At 39.8% G+C, this 23,114-nt stretch overlaps 1 protein-coding gene across 4 annotated transcripts in view; it reads left to right on the top strand.

The window, feature by feature from the left end:
• Positions 1-16,869: 16,869 nt before the first annotated feature.
• LOC103697565 (vacuolar protein sorting-associated protein 8 homolog) overlaps positions 16,870-23,114 on the top strand; it is a 53,735-nt gene continuing 47,490 nt past the window's right edge. For 2 of the 4 annotated variants that reach the window (XM_039117383.1, XM_039117385.1), the window contains exon 1: positions 16,870-18,426. In XM_039117383.1, the coding sequence (XP_038973311.1) occupies positions 16,948-18,426 (1,479 nt within the window). In that variant the 5' untranslated portion in view covers positions 16,870-16,947. The remainder of the gene's footprint in view (positions 18,427-23,114) is intronic. The other 2 variants (XM_039117381.1, XM_039117382.1) reach the window with 2 other exon arrangements.

The following is a 23,114-nucleotide window of genomic DNA, read 5'->3' on the forward strand; positions in this document are numbered from 1 at the left end:
TGCTAGATTTCATAAAAATAAATTGATTACAAAGGTAGAAATGAAGATTGGTGGCTTGATGCTGCCTTTCTTCTGCAAATAAAATAAAGAAAAGAAATAACAAAAAATCAAAAAGAACACTTCTCCCTTTCTCTCCCACGGTGGAACAACATAAAATATTATTTTTTCTTTCTTTCTTCTCCAAAAGAACAGAGCAATGCTCTGTTTCTTTTTTCTTTCTTCTCTCCCACCGAGCTCTCTCCTCTCTTGGTTCCCACCCCAAACCGAGCACACCCCTCTTCTCTTCCTCCTTCTCCTTTTATAGCCGCGGACGGACGCCTGATGCGGAAGGGAGATGGCAGACGCGGGGAGGAGTCGATCACGGACGCAATTCGGGCTGCTGGCACGCGATCTTCAAATGGAGAAGGAAGATGGCAGATGCCACGGGATGCCGTGGGCTGGGATCACAGGAAGGAGCTGGAATCGCCGGTGATTGCGGGGGATTTGGAGACGGGCGAGCTGGGAGGAGGGGCTGATCCGAGGGTGCACAGAAGAAGGAGGCACGGATGGAGGGATCGGCTGGGATTTTCCTTGCTGGGAGAGATGTGGATCCGGGCGATGGAAGGAGCTGGAGCCTGGCACGGTGGCTGGCATGATGCGGATGGAAGGTGGGGACGCATGCGGCTTGGATCACGGGAGAGGGGTTTCCTTCTTTGGGTGGGCGTTCATGGCATGGGAATCACTGGGGTGCTGCTGTGATCGCGGTTGAGGGGCTGGAGTTTCCTTCACGGACGCGGGATCGACGGGATCACGGACTGAATCATGGGAGGTATCGCGGTTGAGGGGCTGGAGCGCTGGATCTTGATCACGGGATGAGCTGGGAGCGTGGATTCGGGATGATGGCCGCTGACATGGATGCGGTGGAGACGCGGTGAAGATGCTAGCTTCCTTCCTCGGGCCAAGAGGGGGATGCGAACGGCTGGGATGGGGCTTCGACTTGATTTGGGAAGGAGCTGGGACTCTTTGAAACGGACGGTTGCTGATCGTGGGATCTGGATTACCGGCTGCTGGAATGGATCGCGGAAGATGACGTGGCTAGGGGCGTTGGGATTGAAGGCTGAAGATGATGGTGATCTGATGGACGGCGCGGATGCTGGCACAATGCGGGGAACGAGCTGATTGGGCTACTTGCACAAATAAAACATTAATTAGTTAATTCTGTTATTAATGATTAGCTAAAATACTAATTAAGATGGTCTGACGATTGAACTTTTGTGCTCTCATCACCATGTCAAGCGACTACAGACGAACAAGCTAGAGGCTAGGACCATAAGAGCTCGTTTTATAGGATATCCTAAAGAGTCATTAGGATACAATTTTTACGTCTCAGAGGATCATAATGTATTTGTGGGCCGACATGCCATCTTCTTGGAAAACCAGTTTATCCTTGATAGAGGCAGTGGGAGAAAAATTGAGCTTGAAGAGAAAGTCTCTGAAAAGCAACGAGTCATGGATCCTATAGAATCCATTCATACAGAGCCAGTACACGTTGTTCCTCCACCTCGCAGATCTAGTAAGGTCTCCCATCCTCCTAATAGATACTTAGGTATGCTTGAAGAGGATACTAAGGAAATGTTCCTCATTGGAGATAGGGAATACATAGAGGATCCCAAAACCTACAACGAGGCGATATTAGATATCGATTCCGAGAAATGGTTGGAAGCTATGAAGTCAGAGTTAGACTCCATGCATTCCAACCAAGTCTGGACTTTAGTGGATCCACCAGAAGGTATTGTACCTATTGGATGCAAATGGATCTACAAAAGGAAGATAGGTTCGGATGGAAAGGTAGAGACCTATAAGGCAAGGCTGGTGGCAAAAGGGTATAGTCAGTGTGAAGGTATTGCTATCAGGAAACCTTTTCACCTGTAGCCATGCTAAAATCCATCTGAACATTGCTTGCCATTGCAGCATTTCATGATTATGAAATTTGGCAGATGGATGTGAAAACAGCATTCCTGAATGGATATCTTGATGAAGATATCTACATGGAGCAGCCCTTGGGTTTCACTTCCAGTGATGAAGATCACAAGGTCTGCAAGCTGCAAAAGTCCATTTATGGACTAAAGCAAGCATCTCGGAGTTGGAACACTCATTTCAATGATGCAATGAAAACGTTTGATTTCATCAAGAACGAAGAGGAATCGTGTGTCTATAAGAAGGTTAGTGGGAGTGCTGTCATGTTTCTCGTACTGTACGTGGATAACATCCTCCTGATAGGGAATGATATTCCCATGCTAACCTCGGTCAAGGCTGGTTGTCAAAAGAGTTCTCCATGAAAGACCTTGGGGAAGCATCCTATATTTTGGGGATAAAGGTCTATAGAGATAGATCTAAAAGGATGCTTGGCCTATCACAGAAGATGTACATAGAGGAAGTGCTGAAAAGGTTCAGCATGGAAAACTCTAAAAGGGGTCTCTTACCCCTAAGGCATGAAATTCATCTCACCAAGAAGATGTGCCCCAACACATCTGAAGAGATTCAACGCATGAGCAAGATCCCCTATGCATCAGCAATAGGGAGCCTCATGTATGCCATGCTATGTACACGACCTGATATAGCCCTTGCTGTGAATGTCACAAGCAGATATCAGTCGAATCCAGGTAAAGAACACTGGACAACTGTGAAGAATATTCTTAAGTACTTGAGAAGAACTAAAGATTTATTTTTGGTTTTTTGGAGGATCATCAGAGTTGAAGATAGAAGGGTACACAGATTCAGACTTCATGACTGATGTCGATGATAGAAAGTCAACATCTGGATATGTGTTCTTGTGCAATGGTGGTACGGTGAATTGGAAGAGTTCTAAACAACCAATCATTGCTGACCCTAGAAGCCAATTTTGGCTGACACATTATTAATTCTGGGACATAATTTGTACTTGACTTTATTATTATTGAATAAATGAAAGGCATCTTTTTCATTCATATTGTTATTGTATCTATGAATCGTCCAAGAAATTAATAAGATGATGATGCATATTCTCAAGAGTTGAGAATTTGAGCCATGTATCATTAGTGATTAATTTCTAAACGCTCCTAATCGATGGATCATCACGAGGACGGTGATCGATCTGACGAGATCAGTGCACACATTACTTTTCCTGTGGATGGACGAGACTCAAGTCCACGGTGTAGGGACACTGAAGTAATAGTGCAGATGCTTGTTAGAGAACAAGGGTACTGAGCGTGACCAATACAATAAGTCACTTGGATGTCTATCCACTCGTCAGTGACTTGCTTGATGTTGCAGTAGTGTGACTGGTCCTTTGACCTGCGATGCTTTGGCTACTCCCAGTGAGGTTATTGTAGTTTGACTGCACACATACATGGTCTCTAGTCATATAGGTCCATGCAGTGTAGATTGGCTACAGTAGGTTCACTGTAGGAGTAGGGTATGCACCTATAAGGAATCTATCGACCTTGATAGATAAGGAGAGATCCTATGTGATTTATAAGACTGAGTTCGTAAGACCTCGGCCGGGGTAGTATGCACAGTGGAGAAAGAGTTTTCTACTCTCAAACTTAAGTCGAATAAATCTTCACATATGACAGACGATGCGGTTTGACGAGTTGTCCATGACCTCCGTCCTGTAGGGATCCACGATAGTAGGACTGTATCACATATTAACTGCACCTAGAGGTTCATCATTTTATTCTGCTGGGTAGCCACTACATGCTGCTAGGTGTCACTGGTGGATGGTGCGACTCATAGGGAATATCTCGATGATCGATAAACCCTAATGAGTTGAGTTGGAATCGTTCCAACCCATTGAAAGGAGTTTTCAATGATATTGAGATAAAGATCGCAATATATCTCACTACCAGTCAAAATAGAACCTATGGGGTCACACACACTAGAAGTATTGACCGATCCGAAGGTTGAAAAGTAATTATGAATCACAAGTAATCAATTCGATTGATAATAAGTTGAAGAAGAAATGGGAATTGATTAATTGGACTTAAAACACGAATCCTACTTGGAGTGGGATTCCTAGAGTCCTAATTGGATTAGGACTGGAAGTCCTACTTGGAGTAGGACTGGGATTCCTACTTAAAGTAGGATTCCCACAATCCTAATTAGATTAGGATTTTGAATTTATTTTGGATTCCTACTTAGAATAGGATTCCTAGAAATCCTAATTGGGGCGCAAGCCCCTCCCCTTTTTCATCCTTGGTGCGGCATGAAGAGAGGGGCCGGTGCCCCTCTTAGGAAATAGATCAAGGGCTCCTAACTTGTAGGAGCCCTAGATGCTTTATAAGGAGAAGGGCTTGGCGGCACCTAGGTATTGGAAATCCTCCTCTTCCTTGTGCCGTACGCCCCCTCTTCTTCTTCCTCTTGGTTCATCCGCAAGCAAGGAGAAGAAAAGAAGAAGGCCTTGGCGGCCTCCTCCTCCTCCTTTCCTCCTTCCAACGCAGGGAAAAGAAAGAAGGCTGCAGGGGCTTTGATCCTTCTCTGATCTTCATCCTTCCTCCCAAGCACAATCAAGGGTTGATTCAAAGGGAGGACATCAGCCATTAAAAGAAGTCTCTGCAAGGGAGCTAGCACCCCGGGGAGACAAGGAAACCTTGATCGGTCCTCTACTTCGTGTGGATACCCGTAGAGGTCGGACGCTTGTGCGGCTTCAAGCGAGCCTTCTTCCAAAACCACGATCATCAGGTTGCGGTGATCACCTACCCGCACAAAGGTGAAGATCTGATCTTTCTAAAGTTTTTAAAAGTTTTTAATCCTTATCTAACTACGAACGGTTTTTGAACAACGTTCATGCGATGAACGGTTGATCCCGCGTATGCCTCTTCTGCTGCCATCTGAATTTTTTTAAATTTTCTGTGGCATGGGCGGGTTCTAACAGTGGTATCAGAGCACTACCATATCATTAAAGCTCATTGATCCCATGGTGAGATTCTATATTAAACTTATACAAGGGCAAGTACATTACTAGCTACAATGGCCCTCCACTATCCGAAATGTGCTAGCACATATATGGTGAGAAATTGCATGCCCTTCAAAGGCCAACCCTATTTTTATTAGTTTGCTTGTAGTTGTGCATGAATTATGAAGGAGCATATCGAATGGGAGTACATGTCCACACCTAGCTTACTATAATATTTTTGACTCCCGAACAAGATAGAGAGAGTCACGCTTAACTGATAGGTACTACGACGACCCGACGGTATCAGGCATTGTATTTTATAGAGTCCAAGATAGGAAGTCAAAGTAGGATAGATGGGATATAGTTGCTATTTGCCTCAAAGGATGCTCCTTTTGTAGTGGACACATCAGAATATTGCATAACCATGGATTGAGATTCTTGACAACTCTATCATAATTAACCATTTTAGAGGGAAAAGTGTACTAAATTTGATGTAAGTAGCATTGTATGTTTGAAAACCAAATCAAGCAATAATTTTTCTAAGGTTGTAATCATATTTCATATGCATATGACTTGTTATTGCTATTTCTTGGTATAATACAAGTAATTTCAACCCCCTAATTGAAATTTTGAGAGAAGACAAATTGATTGATCCTAACTACCTCACATGGAGATATAAGTTGGATTTGATGGATTCTGCTAATAACCTTAACTAGGTGCTAACTAAGGGCAGGCCAATATATCCTTACAGATTAGCAGAAAGGCATACTTGAGAGTTGGAACTGTGCCAACAAGGAGGCAAAGATCATTATTCTTCCTAGCATGTTACATATTTTCATATTACAAAATAAAAGATAAATGTTGCTTCCGATATTATATTTAGTGTTTAAAAAATATTTGGCAAATAGTAAAGTCTTGCACATCTTAAGCTTGATACAGAGCATTGTAGTTTATTTTTCTTTATCATGGTGAAAGTGAAGATTGGCTGCACAAGAAATCCACCTATAATAGTTTATTCATATCAGAACAGGGATACATCAAAACACGAGAGCTTTGGTGCCAAGCAATGTTTCAATTGAATCAGTTCTCCATACTATAATTTTGTTTGCTTTGAATATAACAAAATGTTATTGAAAATTGGTTTTGTATGCATGTCAATTTTTTAGTGTCTGCATGTGGTCTAGGGTTCGAATGAGTTATGAGATCGATTGGCTATGGGTTTGACAGTGCGATATTTATTTCCGATGATCAATCGAGCATAAAGGAAGGTGGAAGACTAAATTACAAGAGCACCTATTGTGCATGAAGGGGGACTTCTCTATCCACTCTATTTATTGAGGATTAGCGCAATTATGTATCTTTATATATCGGAGGTTGTTCTAACTTGCTTTGTTATGACTTTGAAATGCCAATCAATAATATGGAACATGGTATATTACAGTCTCAAGTTGACTTTGAGGTCCCATACTTGTTCGTCAACCTTGACCTTCTTGGATCTCTCTTGGGTTCTCAACAAATTCATGTTCAAGTTAATTGAGTAGGTTAATATAATACTTAGTATGGCGATTGGTTCATTTGGATTGGCATGATAATTGGATTGGGCTGGTATTTTAAACCAAAGCACAAACTTACCCTACATTAGGGCTTACTAGAGTAACCGGCTCCTAGGACTAAACACTAGGTGGCCAACTACTTCAAGAAGCTCTAAGGGTGGCTGACCAACTTGGTTTCCTAAGTGGCTGACGAGTTCTAGGGTTTATCCCTAGCAAGCCACTAGCCCGAGGATTCCATCCTAGTGGCTGCCATATTCCTAGGGACTCCTAGGATGATGGCACAAGTGCATAGAGTTTCTACTAAAGGATGGCAGCATAAAGGGGCCTAGGATTTCATTCTTGGTCGGCCCCTATTATTATCAGTAAGAGAGGGGATGTTAGATTTTCATTAGAGTAACCTTGGATAGGGGACATGTAAGAAAGGGTGCAAGTAACCCTAGTGTATTGCCTAGATAAGAGAGAGACAAGGAGAAAAAAAGGAACATGTAGACTGAGACTAGGAAGAGACTTCTAAGTAATTCTTGGGGGGCTAACTCGGGGCTAACTGGATGCAAGTACTCTATGTGATGCCAAATCTCTCTTCTCTTATTCTTCATTATTTTTTGTATTGTTGTATCATCTTTAAAGGAATACATCTATCCTAATATGCAATCAATCTATGTATTCATCATGATTTATCAAAAGAGAAAAAAAAAGCAATTCTGTTTCATGCTATTTAAATTATTTTGCTATATAACATCCTATAGGACTGTCCTCATATCCTTCATTGAAGGTATCTTTTACTATTTCTTTGCATGATCAAGCTCTTTTTGCTACATATCATGCTGCTGGATTGTCCCCATGTCTTTAATTGATAGTATCTCGCCTTACTATTCCTTTGCATGATCAATCTCCAATAGAATTTGACTTAGCCATTGCTACCACTTTGATGAGCCAGTCCCTTGCAAACCCTATATCATATTCTTTTCTATCAAATTCAACTTCTAGATGTTCACCAACTGACTGGAGGAGGATGACAGCTTTCATCTCATATAAAAAAGGAATTGATATAATGTTATAGTTTTGAATATTATTCCTTATAAACCAATAAAAGATTATATAATACATAATATAATATTCTTAGTATATAAATTATATTTTGCAATAATAAAGTTTGAAAGATAAAATTATTTAATTTTATAAAAAAATATTTTTCCTCACTAATTTTTCAAATAGTTATCTTTAATTAGTATCCAAAGAAAAAAAACAATTATTACTTGAAATTACAACATATTATTCAGAAAGATAAAATAATATTTACCTATCCTAAACATGGCATAATCTAATTCATCACTAGATTAAACTTTTTCTGTCCCTATAAAACCTCAATACTTCCACGCCTTTCGAAGGAAGCCTAAATTTTGTACCAAAAAAAAGAATCCTAAATTAGTAAGAGCATGGAATCAATTTATCTCATGGAAGTCTAGAAATCGCGAGGTGTATATAAAAAACCTTTGGTTTGATTTATATTATTTTTTAAAAAATCCGACTTGGCGTCATTTTGAGAATGGCTTGAATGGAAAAAAATCAATTCAGCTTCATTTTAAGTTTCTAAAACATTGATTCAAACTGAACCAACACAACTTCGGTCCTGCCTTAGAGAACCTCGACCTCCTCTTTACCCGTAATTGTATACCACTATTTAGTGGAGTTGAGATTGGTAGTTTCCTAAGGAGCAAAAATATTGTCTATCCCAAGAAGCATTTCCTAATGTTTATCAGAATTATGTCCCCAAGTAGACTAAACCATAGTCTTGTCCCTTAAACTTAATTTTTTTACACTCCCAGCATAACTATCCTAGCCTCCAAGCAGACATTCAAATTTTATCCAACACTAGGCTTGATAGCCAAGAAAAATCATATTTATCAGAACAATGTCTGTAAAAAATTCCTCGTCTATATGGGTAGACAAGGAAGATGACTTTAGAGCATTTTACACTCCACTAGCATTTCATGCTATTAAGAATGATTAAAGAGCAAACGATTCTTGGGAAAGAGGAAGACCTTTGTAGACAGTGTTTTTGCTCATTTGGAAACTATCAATCTCCACTCCACTCTCCACTACGACACTCCTCCTAATCCATCTCTTCTCTTCCACTCTTTCTAATCCATCTCTACATTTTCTAATCCTTCTCTATAAATGCATAACCAGTGTTTGAGTGTCTGTCCGAGTGTTCCCTTTTTGTTGGCAAGGTAGTGCACAAGATTCCAAATAGCATTATCATTTTTGGTATATGATATATGAATTATGTAGTGGCTTTGACAGTAGTTCTCTCTTTGACATTTTCTAATTCTTGAGCCGAGAGGGTGTTTTAGAACATCTCTTGAGCTAGTAAACCATTGACTGACTATTGTTCTCAAAGAATCAAAGCAAAGTCTAAGCCATGGCTAGAATCATTAGGTCCCTAACTAAAAGCAACGGTAGGTTTGATAGCCAAGAAAAAGCATGTTTATTAGAACTATGTCTGTAAAAAATTCCTCATCTATATGTTTTGAATAGTAGAACAAATTACTGAAAATTGGAAAATACCAAAAATACTAATTAAGGAAATTCATCATCAAGGAACCGTTCTATGTAGAGCAAATAACTATATAAAGACAATAAATGGATACATAGATACAAGTAGAGGGAAGTGAGGTGGAATTAGAACCTATATCCCACTACTTCAACAAAATAGCCTTAGTGGAGCATTTTGCTTGTTAGAAGTGTGGTGGGCCCATAACCCACAGGTCATAGGATCCGGATGACATAAAAGAAAAATAGAAGACCTCATTAGAAATCTAAAACTAGACATAGAGGATAAATCAAATGTAGCTATAGGATTTTTATATTGTGATGAATACCCTAGCGAGCATCGAAGTGGCACAGCCTGATGGCAGTCAAGCTGGATATGGAGCGGGCTTACGACAGGATCAGGTGGAGCTTTCTTCAGCGGGCGCTGGAGGCATACGGCTTCCCCAGGCAGTGGATCGGCTGGGTTATGGGGTGTGTCCGGGAGCCAAGGTTTTCTATCTTGATCAACGGCACACCAACACCTTTCTTTGAGTCCTCCATAGGACTACGGCAGGGATGTCCCTTATCCCCTTATCTGTTTATTATCTGTGCTGATGTCTTATCTCGGTCTCTGCAGAGAGCGTGTGCCAGCCGGGAGCTGGAGGCTTATATCCCAGCCACGGGGGCCCACCCTATCACCCACTTACTCTTTGCTGATGATTGTCTTCTTATGGCCAGGGCACGGACTTCAGAGGCTCGGGTTCTTCGCCGGGTGGTGGCGGCCTACTGCGCGGCGTCCGGACAGAGAGTGAATTTTTCCAAATCTACCATCTCGTTCAGCCCCAGCACAGAGAGCGGAGTCAGACAGGAGATCAGAGGGATCCTGCAGATACCGGAGCAGGAGGGGACACTTACCTACTTAGGTGTGCCTACTATTGGCCGGAGGCTACGGGTGGTTGAGTGTTCCGGTTTGGTGCAGCGTGTTCAGAGCAGGCTGGAGGGATGGAGGGCGTCTTCCTTATCCATGATGGGGAGAGTGACACTGGTCAGAGCGGTGCTGGGATCTATACCGGTGTATCTCATGGCCAACACAGTGGTTCCGAAGACGGTCCTGTTAAGGATCGAACGCCTTCTTCGGAACTTCCTGTGGGGGTCATACGGTGGAGGTCACGGAGTGCACCTGGTAGCTTGGGAGCAGGTTTGTCGTCTCACTAGTGAGGGTGGTCTGGGAGTGCAGTCCCTCATTGAGAGGCGCGAGGCGTTCATTGCTCGGCATGCGGCTCGGTTCATATTAGAGCCACACGGCTTCTGGAGTCAGGTGATGGCAGCCAGATATGGCCGAGGGGCTTCGGGGGTGGCACAGAGGGGTCGCCGAGTATCCTTCATGTGGCGTGAGATCGGGAGGTACCTGCCGTCAGTATCGGCACACATCAGGTGTTTGATTGGCGACGGCCGGAGTATTGATGTGACCGGCGACTCATGGGTGGACTCCTTGCCCCTGAGCAGTTGGCCGACTATGTTTGACACAGAGGCAGCTGAGGGGCTACGGGTGTGCGACCTCCTAGCACCAGGAGGTGCAGAGTGGGATGAGGCCAGACTCAGGCTATTGTTCGGGGTACACCTATCTGCGAGGATTCGATCCCTCCCGTTACCAGGATGCGGGGGGCCAGATGTCAGGGTGTGCGGCACTTCGAGCCGGGCCAGTGTCAGGCTGAGAGACCTCACGCGCGCCATTCAGCCAGAGTACGAGCCGGGGCCGGATTGCACGTGGATTTGGAGATCCGGACTTCACCCGAGGGTAGCTCTCTTTCTATGGAAGGTGTTCTGGGACCGCCTCCCTACGAAAGCAGAGTTGAGCAGGCGTGGTTGGGGGGTCCCGGCTGGTTGCGGGACGTGTGGAGCTGAGGAGTCAGTGGACCACGTTATCTTCCAGTGTACATGGGCAAGGTCGACATGGCAGTGGGCAGGGATCCCGCAGGAGGCCCGGAGTGAGCGGCTACAGTTTCTCCGGGTGATACGGCAGTGGTTAGCCAGTTTACGGACCCGTGAGGAGGGCATTAGAGCTACTTGCACAGCACTTCAGATCTGGCTGGCAAGGAATGCCCGCACTCTCGGTGAGCGCAGGGTGTCACCGAGGTTCGTGGCAGAGTTTGCTCGAGCACAGGCCTCGGAGATCAGACCCGCCCCTCACTCAGACAGACCTTTGACAGCTCGGGACACCTGGGGTTCCCCCCTGCTTTGGCAGCTCCTCAGTTGGTGTTTTTCACCTGGGAGCCCCCACCCCCGAGCTTCCTCAAGGTCAACTTCGATGGATCGGTTTTGGATGGCGGCACGAGCGGCTGTGCAGGCTTTGTCATACGGGGCCCGCACTCCAGGTTAGTGGCCGCCGGTGGCTGTCAGTTGTTCGATATATCAGTTCCTGGAGCAGAGCTGCGAGCAGCCTGGGCAGGCCTTCGACATGCGCGGGTAGTATTGCGAGTCAGCTCGATTATTTTGGAGGGTGACTCGGCCACTGTCGTCCGGTGGATACAGAGGGGATTGAGGGGTGAGGGCACAGACCATCCCTTGATTCGCGATATTGTGATGATGTGTGAGGAGGGGGCCTTTCTGGCCAAGCATGTATTCAGGGAGGCCAATGGGGCAGCCGATTGGGTGGCTGCCCATGCGGCCCACCACTCGGGGTATGCCCTGTGGTCGGGGGAGGCGGAGCTGCCATTGGCACTCCGCGAGATTTTGTATTTTGATCTTGTTGGGTGTATTCATACCCGTACTGTATGAAGCACCCGTTTTCAGCAAAAAAAAAAAAAAAAAAATACCCTAGCGAAGACCAAACTAGTGAAACAGAATTACATATGTAAAAAAAAAATTGTCGATATGTTTTGAACAATTAGAACGAAGTATTGAAAATTGGAAAATACAAGCAATACAAATTAAGAAAAATTATCATCAAGAAATCGTTCTATCTAGAGCTAGTTACTATATAAAGACAATAGAAGTATATATAGTTATAAGTAAAGGGGATATTGAGATAGAATTAGAAACTATATCCAAAATAGACTTAGTGGAGCGTTTTGCTCATTAGAAGCATGGTGGGCCCATAATTGATAGGCCCTGGGATCCCAATAAAAAAAAATAAAAATAGAAGATCTCATTAGCAGTCTAAAACTAGATATAGAGGATGAGTCAAATATAACTAAGGATGTTCATGTTGTGACGAATACGTGAATACTCTAGTAAAGGCCAAACTAGCAATAACAAAATCTAGTATTATCCAATGAAGATTAATATGATCGATTCACTGAAAGATCCAAAGAAAAAATTAAATCAACTTACAAAATTCTTTACTATGACAAAAGCAACACTAGGCTTTTATAACTGAGAAAAATGTATATTTATTAAAACTATGTCTGTAAGAAATTTCTCATCTATATATTTTAAACAGTTAGAACAAAGTATTGAAAATTGGCAAATAGAAATAATCGAGTTAGTTTCTATCTAAGGAAAATTGAGAGTGAAATTTTTAAATTGAAAGTCCGGTTAGAAGCTAGGATATCATGTTGCGATGAATACTCTAGTGAAGACCCAATTAGCGATAATGAAATTTTAGTGTTATCCAATGAAGAACAATTCATCATTAATATGATCCATTCTCTGAAAGACCTAGAGGAACAAAAAAATTAACTTACAAAATTTTTTACTATGACAAAAGGTACACTAGGCTTGATAGCCAAGAAAAACCTATATTTATCAAAACTATGTCTGTAAAATTTTCTCATTTATCTATTTTGAACAATTAGAACAAAGTATTGAAAATTGGAAAATAGAAATAATCAGGTTAGTTTCTATCTAAGAAAAATTGAGAGTGAAACTATTAAATTGAAAGTTTGCTTGGAGGCTAGGATAGGTTTAGTCACCTCCTTATTGATTAATAATTTTAGATGACTTAAAGAGTGCCTATATTTATATTTATCATAAGTACAATGGACTTCCTCTTTCCTAAGAAGCATTTTCTAATGATTCTAGCCATGGCTCAAGCTCTATTTTAATTCCTTGAGAATGGTGGCTAGTCAATAGTTTATTAGCTCAACAAAAGCTCTAAAACACTCTCTCAACTCAAACAAGCACAACAAGCATCCATGACTTTGGTCCTGTCTCAGAGAACCTTGACTTCCTAATGATTACACAAAGTTAACAAACTCACTATTCAGATGGATATCATTATAAGAAAAAGATGTTTACATGAAGTTAACGAACTATAAGTCATCTATTGGTGTGTATCTTGGAGAAAGATGCTTGCACAAAGTTTACCGAGCTTCTGATACTTTAATACACACCGGTAGATGATTTAGAATTTTTTATTAAGAGGGAACACTCAGATAGACATTCAAACACTAGTTAAACATTTACGAGGAGGATTAGGAAAGGTGGAGATGGATTAAGAAGAGTCGAAGAGTGGAGATGGATTAGGAAGAGTGTTGTAGCGGAGAATGGAGAGTGAAGAGTGTAATCCATCTCCACTCTCCCCTACGACACTCTTCCTAATCCATCTCCACTCTTCCACTCTTCCTAATCCATCTCCATGTTTCCTAATCCTTCTTTGGTTCTCTGAGGTAGGACCGAAGTCATGGATGCTTGTTGTGCTTGTTTGAGCTAAGAGAGTGTTTTAAGGCTTTTGTTGAGCTAGAAGACTATTGATGGTTCATACTCCTCCTTTTACTCCTCCCATTTAAGTTAGGATCCATTGAACATCAATGATATATAAAATGAAAATTTTTTATATTTATCCTTAGCCTAGCCCATTTAATCCAATCCATTGGATATCAACTGATAAATTGAATGGAACCGAATTGAATTTCTTAGGCTAGTTTCATGTGATTTTTATAGATAATTGGTTCGATTTTGATTATGATTTTATGAAACTGATTTAAATTAGTTATAATTTTATGAAATCGATTTAAATTGGCTTGATTTCAGGTATATCTCTAAATCAATCCAATCCAATCCAATCGATATACATCGATAGAATCCATTGTATCCTTTGATCTAGCGGCTGCCACAACTGTTAAGCTAGACTTTGATAATCAAGACCAATCAGTGCAATAAAATGAAAGGGTTCCTACTTTACCTTGTTTTCGATAATGGGACAAGCAACGATGGTTAAAATAAAAACCTCATAACAAAGAGTAAATGAACCGAGAGCATTTGAAGCTTGGACCTATCACGACATGAGGCTAGCCCTTTCCAAACCGACCCACTATCGTCGGGCATGTAAAATTCCCATAAAACTACCTTTCTGCAGTGTGACTCCTTCTCATGCTAAAGCCCGACCCTCTAGGTTCCTCTCAAAGCTCCACTGCGAGTTTCGATGAGAGAATTTTAGAGAATGCGAAGAGATTTCTTCCTTGTTCCACACCCCTCCTCTACCGTGAGATTTGTAGATCGTTTCACCAAATTTTCTACGAATTGCCTCTCTTATGCTCTTCGAAGAATTTCTTTTTCTTTGGGATTATGGTATTTTTCACGGTTTTTTATTCAAATTTATGCCCTATACCTGGAAAATACGTTCGATTTCAGCTATACATTTCTTTTGGGATTTCTTTTGTACATCCCTCCTAAATATTGGAATTCATGTGAATATCCTTCCAAAATTGATATTTACATGTATACTCTTATAAAATATTTTTTTTTTGCATGTTATCCTTCTTTTTTCTTTTTTCTTGCATATGTGCCAACATCATCTAACACCATTAAGAAATTAGCAGTTTAAAATTAAAAATAACTAAAATATCCTTAAAGGGTAGATATGGAAAAAAATGTATAAATGTATATATTCAAATAGCAATTTTAAGAGGATATTCATACAATTTTATATATTTAGAAGGATTTACATGCAAAAAAATTTAATTTTAATTTTATCTATTTCAACTTGTTTTATCACTCGGATTAGTCTAGTGCATGCTTCTTAATATTTTCTGCAAAATATTACCCAAGAAAAATATAGATTCAACAATTAGATAACAAAAAGAGTTATGGAAGTCTTTTCACTAATCATGAGATTATTCTACTTTATTTTTTTTCATTTATAGCAACCACTATATCTTATTTCATCAAAAACTAGCTTGTGATATTTATTATTATAGATTCATATATGAGGGCATGTATCATAATATAGAAAGGAATTAGAATCTCTTAAAAGCACATTATCGATTTCAATGATCAAGCTTTCTTTCTACTACTGTGTTTATGGATGGAGGAACAAAATTAATCATCTCAAGCAAAGTCATTGAAGGACTTTAGAATCCTTCTGACTTACTAACAACCTCTGCAGCTATGTTGTAAAAGGCCACCTCTTACGTTGTGTACTTTAAGCTACTTTTTTTTGAAGCTTCAATTTTCTGAAAAAAGAAAAAATCTAGTATATAGGGCTCATCTTGTTGTAACAATTTTAAATTAGCCTTCAATCTGCATATAAGAAATTTTCTAGCTCTAAAAGATAAGCATAGCAAATCTCATATACTAAAAGATAAATGTTGAAAATCTCTCACAATATTTTTTTTAAATAATCCATAAAATTAAAGGCAGGACTTGACCATTTTCATGTAAAAAATGATACGATAGAGAACTTTGGCGACAATGAGAGGGACTTAGATTTCGATAGCAAGAACTCCGACAAATGGAAGAGAGAGAGAATGGCTGCCAACAGTGAAGAAGGGAGTCAAGGGAATTGTTTTAATTTTAGATGGAGTAGTAAAAGAGAAGGATCGAAAGAGATCAAAAATTTTTTTAGAGGATGTAGAGATATTAGTTTTCAGAGAGACCCGTTAACCTCTTACTCGCTTCAGGGTTGACAAGAGAATTTCATTTTTTAAATTAATTCTTAATTTAAATAAATATAATTTTGGTTGATCATGTCAACTGATCCACTATGGTAAAGTTATTCTTATAAATATAGTATTTTGTGAGGGCATGCACACAAATATCAATTTGTAAGGGTATTCATGCAAATTCTAATATTTGAAAGGATATTTATACAAAAATTTAAGGATTTTTTTGCATGTATACCCTTCTAAATATATGAGATTGTACGAATGTCCTCACAAAATTACTTTTGCATGTATACCCTTATAAACATTTATTTTTGCATATTTACTTGTTATGGATATTTTAGTCATTCCAATTTTAAAGCCGCTAACTTCTTAACAATATTTAGGGCTGAAATCAGATTAGATACTAGTATATCCATTACCATATTTGTTTTGCTTAACAAGTACAAATACAGATACGATGTTAGTTGGATATAAAAATTCATATCAATATTTATTTTAAATGGATATGGATACAAATCGGATATCGAAAGTATGGATATAAATACGTATATCAAATAATTAAACTTTATGAGTACAAAATCAAAAATTTTATTAAATAGATGATAAATCAAATTAATAACATATTAATATGGCTATTTTTTTTAAAAGTTCATAAGTGTTATATAAAATTAAATAGGGTTACAAATAGAATTGGATATTCGGATACAGACCAAATAGTTGTCCATCTATATTTATATCTTTTTTTTTGACGAATATGGATGGAGATATGAATATTAGTCTGATGTTGGGATACGAAAATGGATTCGGATGGAGATCCACTTTTGCTCCTAATGATGATATGTGTACAATGGCAAAAGAAAGAAAAAAATAAATAAAATAAATATTTTATGAAGATATATATATATATTTATTTATTTATTTATTTGAGGAGATTATTTATTAAAATTTCAATATTTAGATTTTTTTTATTATTGTTTTTTCGCTTCATTCAGAAGATTGAGGTTTTTATTTAAACCGTGGCTGGATAACTGTTCAAGTCGATAACCAGATCTTTTCTTCAGGGAAAAGGGAATAAAAACCAAAACAAAGCAAGGAAGAGAATGAGACACCGATAACGACGACGATGGCGGAGAAAAAACCAAGCAGAGCTTCCATGGAGGAGCTCGACCTCGACGCCTTCCTCCGATTCCACGGCGATGACCTCTACTCCTCAAGCAGCGACGACGACGATGAGCAATCCGCCGCCGCCCGCCGCCGGACCGTCGACGAACTCCTCCACTCTACCTCCTCCTCCTCCTCCTCCTCTCCCCCCACCCCCTCTCGGATCCCTCTCCTCGTCTCCGATACCCAACCCAAAGAGGAATCCCCAATCCCCCAAGAACACGACCAAAGATCCGGCCGAGAAGAAGAACAAGAAGAAGAGTCCACCAGCTCAACCGTCGATTGGAGAAGGAGATCCCGAGAGGTTCCCTCCTCTGTCTCCCTTTCTTCTCTAGGCCTCCGGAGCTACTATAACTCTACTGCCTCCTCCTCTTCTTCTTCGTCGCGCCTCTTGCCTCCTCTCTTTGGCAGCGTCCGGCCGAACCCTAAGCCGGGGGCTGCACTCGCTGCCGCTGCTGCCACTTCCCGCTCCATCCCAACGCCGCATGCTGCAGCGATCAAGTCCCAGAGAGCCGGCAGCGGATCTCTTCAGAAGGTCCTCGAGGAACCAGCTGTGGATCCAGAGGAGGTCGTCGGTTCTGGAGGATTGGATGGTTCGGAGCTCTCGGAGGCCACTCCGTCGACTGGGAACTTCGGAGTGGAGGATGATGATAGGGGACCGGTGGTTTCAGCAGTTTCGCGATCTTCTTCAGAGGCTGAAGTAGTGGCAGTTTCTGAAGAACTCCGTAGTGAAGAAGTATCAGGAGGTGGTGGTGGATCTAGTATTGACGAAGAGATTGAGACCACTGGGCAATTAGAAGCCAAGGAAGATGTGGTGAATTCAGTTGAGCCTTTGGTCATCAGTGATGAGAATGCCCAAACGGTGGATGAGAATTTGCCTCCTACAGATGAAGGTAGTTCTGTTGCTGAAATTGTCGAGGATGACAAAAATGAAGTAGATTTGGAAGTGCCCAAATCCGAAAAAGATGATTTTGATAAGAGTACTCCTGATGGAGAAATAAGTTCCGTTGGAGACGAAGCTCAGGTTGGAAGTGAGATTGATAAAGTAGTCGAAGAGAGGTTAGGTCAGCTGGAGAACAGTAAGAAGGCTGAGAAGAAAGCGGAGAAGAAACTACGTGCTTCTATGAAGCCACTGGAATGGGCTGAAGAGATTGAAAAGAGGCAGGCATCGTCAGGCCTGCACTGGGAGGAGGGGGCAGCTGCCCAGCCAATGAGGCTCGAGGGCATCCAAAGGGGACCTCCTGCTGTTGGATATTTGCAAATTGACCTCGACAATGCGATCACTCGTGCCATTTCATCACAAGCATTCAGGCACGACCATGGCTCCCCTCAAGTCCTGGCAGTTCATATGAACTTTATAGCCTTGGGCATGTCGAAAGGAGCTGTTCTTGTTGTTCCCAGCAAATATTCTGCTTATAGTGCTGATAATATGGATACAAAGGTCACTCCTTGCTCCTGTTTTTTATGATTATTTGGATTTTGGGTTGTTAAACTATTCTTATTCTGTTGTGATCATCTTAAGAAAATGATTGCCTTGTCAATATTTATGTTCATTTGGTGGATTCTTTTTGCACCATCAATTTTTATATAATTCAAGTTCTATGAATTTGCTACTCGATATTCGTTCGGAAATGCTGTTGTTGCTATTATAATTGCAAATGGTCAATCTGCTACAATTTATTTTTTTGCCTGTTTTCTTTTATATGGATTACCATAACAAACAGGCTCTATTCCATTACATGGGGCTGGCTTTATAAATCGGCCAGTAATGTACTACTTGCATCCAGATCTCTTTGCTTCTCTCTTCTGTTTGTAAACCAAATGCAAGTACAGTTTAAATTGTATCTTCCATTTAACTATGCTACCCATGCCTAAGCCATCTCAAATGGTGATTAGTGCATCTTCTGTTCATGGTGTCTGTATGTTTCTTCTCAGCATCCATTACCTTGTTATATTTATTTTAGAAACAAATACATCTCAATATCCTTCCATGTGCTGCAATGATCTTGCTAGGGCATCATTCAATACCTGATGCTTACAACATGAGTGCTTTTGGAATCTTGATGCCTCAAACTCTTATTGCAAGCAGATGCAGAGTCTTTTTGTTCCTTAATTTTAAAGTGTTTCCACATACAACCACCTCAACTTTACTACATTATGGCATACATGGTCATTACACATCATTAAAAAAAATATTACAACATAAAATGATTTTATGTAAACAAATCTCTTTACATGTTTTGCTTGTGAATCAATAATTAGTCAATATCTACATGTATTTAGGGGCACAACTATCTTTAGTCAATCAAAAGAGTTTCTTGCAAAAGGGAAACTTGATAGTTCTTTTATGCTTGCGTATATACAAGCTGAAGGCTTGAAGTATCAAACTTAATTGTTTAAATGTATTTTTCCACGGTTTATTGATTGTGACTAAAAATCCACATACATTATTGTTCATATTCCAAGTTTAGTTTATGTACTGAAATTTGACCACCTGTTTGAGCTTCAATTAAAATTGTAATTCCCTGTTCTTTCATAATGTTTCTCCACAATTGAGTTGAATAGCAGTTTAGCTGCTAGCTGCTCAAATCTCATTGCCACTGCATGATTTATAATAACACACAATAAGATGATAATTGTGCCTAAAAATCCATATCTATTATTGATCCAATTCCAAGCTTATTTTATCTAATGAAATTTGAGTACAAGTTTGAGTTTCATTTAAAATTTTAATTCCCTTACTTTCATAAAGTTTCCCATGATTGAGTTGAATAGCAGTTTAGCAGCTAGCTAGTCAAATCTCATTGCCACTGCATGATTTAGCATAACGCACAATAAGATGCCTCATCAAAAGTGGGTTTGCTAATAGAAAGTTCAAAGAGGTTGAGCCTTGGTGAAGTCAAATCTCAAATATTGTCCCTTGTGGCTAAAATTTATTAGCTACACAATTTTAAATGGTTGTCACATTGGTAATTGTTTCTTTCTGTACATCTATATGCTGCTAGCTTGTTCATTTTACGTACTTTTATTTGTGTCATGGATTGTTAGCATGCCCATTCTGCTTCCTTTTTTATTTATATGGTGGAACAATTATTAACCATTATTTAGCATGCTTTCTCAAGGTCAACCTTGTATAGATCTGTTTATTTTTCTATACTTTTAAATGATAGTTTCTAAATGAGGAAATAACCCAAAGTGTGGTCCCATTATAAGGTAAATTGCTTTTTATTTTTCAAATTGAGATTAGGAGGGGCTACTTCCCACCATTTTTCTACCCTATGCACACCCTACCCTAGGGCTGACTCCAACGAGAATCAAACCCCCGCCTCCTTGCTCAAGTGGCAAGGGGTGACACCATTCAAGCAAGCACTCAGTGGTAGGTAAATTGCTATTTGAGGTCCTTGTATATATTCTATTGTATCATCTCGTTTCTTTTCATCTTTACACTTACATTTTCATCTTTATTCAGCTTTCTCTACTTCTATAATTACTAAAATGATGAAATGCATGTTGACTTCTGTTGAGTGGTTCATCTTTAAACTATACATTAATAGCATCGTCATCCTATCTTTCTGAAGCATGTTTCTATGAATCTTCGGTCCTATCATTGTTTTACACAATGACTTTTATAGTACAATGGCACCTAGTATGTCATACTTTTTACTTTCATGCATATACGATGGACACAAATGCAGCCCAACATTGTGAGCTGCAAAATTATAGGAATTGACTTGCCTTTTTTTAATAAAACATCAATATAATATAGATTACATGCATAGCAAGACAGATTAATACCTGTAGAGGTGATTTGAGAATACAAGAAGATGGAAGAAGATGGATGAAGACTTCTCTATGCACTAGAGTACTTACCTACTACACGAATTACTCGGCAGTCTCCTCATCTCTTTCTTCTTATCTTTCTTCTCTTTATTGAATTTTTTGTAGGCGGCACTAAAGAACTTTTGCTTAAGCTCTACGTGATATGAGAGGCTCGCTATCTCTAAATCTGCCTCTCCTATTTATAAGAGAGGAATTGGCCTTGGAGTGGAAACCTTAGGCCTTTGTGGTGCCAACCTAGGGAACCCTAGGTGTTGGTGGCGACTAGTTTTGAACCCTAGTAAGTGGCGGCCATTGAAGAAGTCCTAGGCATGTGGGCAACTGCCCTAGGTTTTTCGGTTGTGGTTGGCCACCAAGGGTAGCCCTAGAAGCCGGGTACACTAGAAACCCTCATACAAGGTTGAGTTTGGGTTCCATAACACTGGCCTAATAATGCTATGCCAACATGCATGAATGAATCCCTATACCAAGGGTCTGAGTCACCTGCTTAATTAGATTAAACTTGAATTTGGTGAGGACTCAAGATAGATCTTGGGAAAAGGTCAAGGATGGCAGACATGTATGGACCTCGAGGTCAACATAGATTTCTTATCCACCATGTTCCATCTTACTGAATGGGTATGTCATAGTCACAATAAGTAAGGTAGACTAGCCTTCTATACATAAAGATATATAATTATGCTAATTTCTGATAGATAGAATGGATGAAAAAGTCTTTCTTGATGCATATTAATTGGTCCTGCAATTCAGTCCCTTCACCTTGATCATTGGAAACTATTCACACTGTTAAACCTATAGCCAATTGGTTTTATAGCCTACCAGAACAACTGATCACTAGACAAACACAATTCAAAACAAATGCGCATGCAAAACCAATTTTGAATAAGATTTTATTATATACAAAATAAATAGTAATTATTATATGGAACCAATTCGATTAAAACATTGCCTAGTACAAGGGCTCCTGTGTCTAACATATCTTTGTTTTGATATGGATAAAATGTCATAGGTGGATTCCTTGTTAGAACAATCCTTAGCCTCACGCTTGACAAGACACAATAAATCAACTTGTTTTATATTATGGATAAAATTTAAGATATCATTGTTGATACATGGGTATGTCTCCAAATTCATTGAACTAAAATCACATCAGGTAGTCATGCCCTTTGGTCAGGGGATAACTTGCATGCTGTACATATGATATCAATCTCTCTATCTCTTGCTATGGTTTCCAAGAGATGGTCTTGTGTTGTTGACTATTCAGTGTGAAACATGCCCATATGCATTAGTGCAAGTTCAACTACTGTGATGATTGAGAACATAGCCACTTCAATATATTATTGGACGCTACACACAATGGCAACCATATAAGTGCATATATTATTGGATGCTACACACAATGGCGGCCATATAAGTGCAATGCCCAACCTCACTTGTAGTTCTGAACAATTTTCAAATCTCGAGGATGTTCTAATTCTTACCATGAAATACACCAATCACTTGGTCATTCTACCCAATAGTGACACTTGTGGACTCTTTTTTGGTTCAAAGGTCTATGTGTGACACAACCTTCTTAATGTTTATAACCATGTGTAGAAAAGTTATCTATGAAATATCTCAAAATGGTGTGTTGAATATGCCAAATGCCTTTTAGGGCACATTCTACTTACAGCATTATAAACATGAATAACAACCTAGAAAGAATGACCATTGTATATGCAACAGGTAGTAAACACGAAATAAAGTATCGCATATCATGCTTCTGCTAGTGCACAGCATTAATATTGTACCATATCATGATGAAGGCTTGACATGTACCAACATAGAAAGATATATGACACTGTGAAGAGCAGGCTAGTGTTGTACTAGAATGCGCTCTTTCTATTTTCATAAAAAAAAATACGTCGCAATCTTACTACCTCTAATTGTTTCTTGGTGAGAGAAACACATGTTCCAAACACTTAGATATGACTTTTAGATCAACGTGAATATATTCAACATGTTAAGTCATTGCTGTGAATTTATATGTATTATAATAAGATGTCCTAACATCAACTTTAGGCAGGTTTATGTGCAGTCTGACCATGTACTGTCCTGTATAGATTTGTATCTACATTATGTATAGGTCAATTCCGTTACTAAAAAATGAAACTGGGGATGGTAAGTTGCTATACGTATAAGGTAGTATTAGTATGAACATTATGTTGGTTAGCATTCCAGAGCAAAAACAGTAAGTATATGTCCTATACCATCATAGAAAAATATGTTAGATACACTCTAAAATTATCTTCT

Source organism: Phoenix dactylifera, unplaced genomic scaffold (assembly GCF_009389715.1).
Source record: "Phoenix dactylifera cultivar Barhee BC4 unplaced genomic scaffold, palm_55x_up_171113_PBpolish2nd_filt_p 000213F, whole genome shotgun sequence".
Classification (NCBI taxonomy): domain Eukaryota; kingdom Viridiplantae; phylum Streptophyta; class Magnoliopsida; order Arecales; family Arecaceae; genus Phoenix; species Phoenix dactylifera.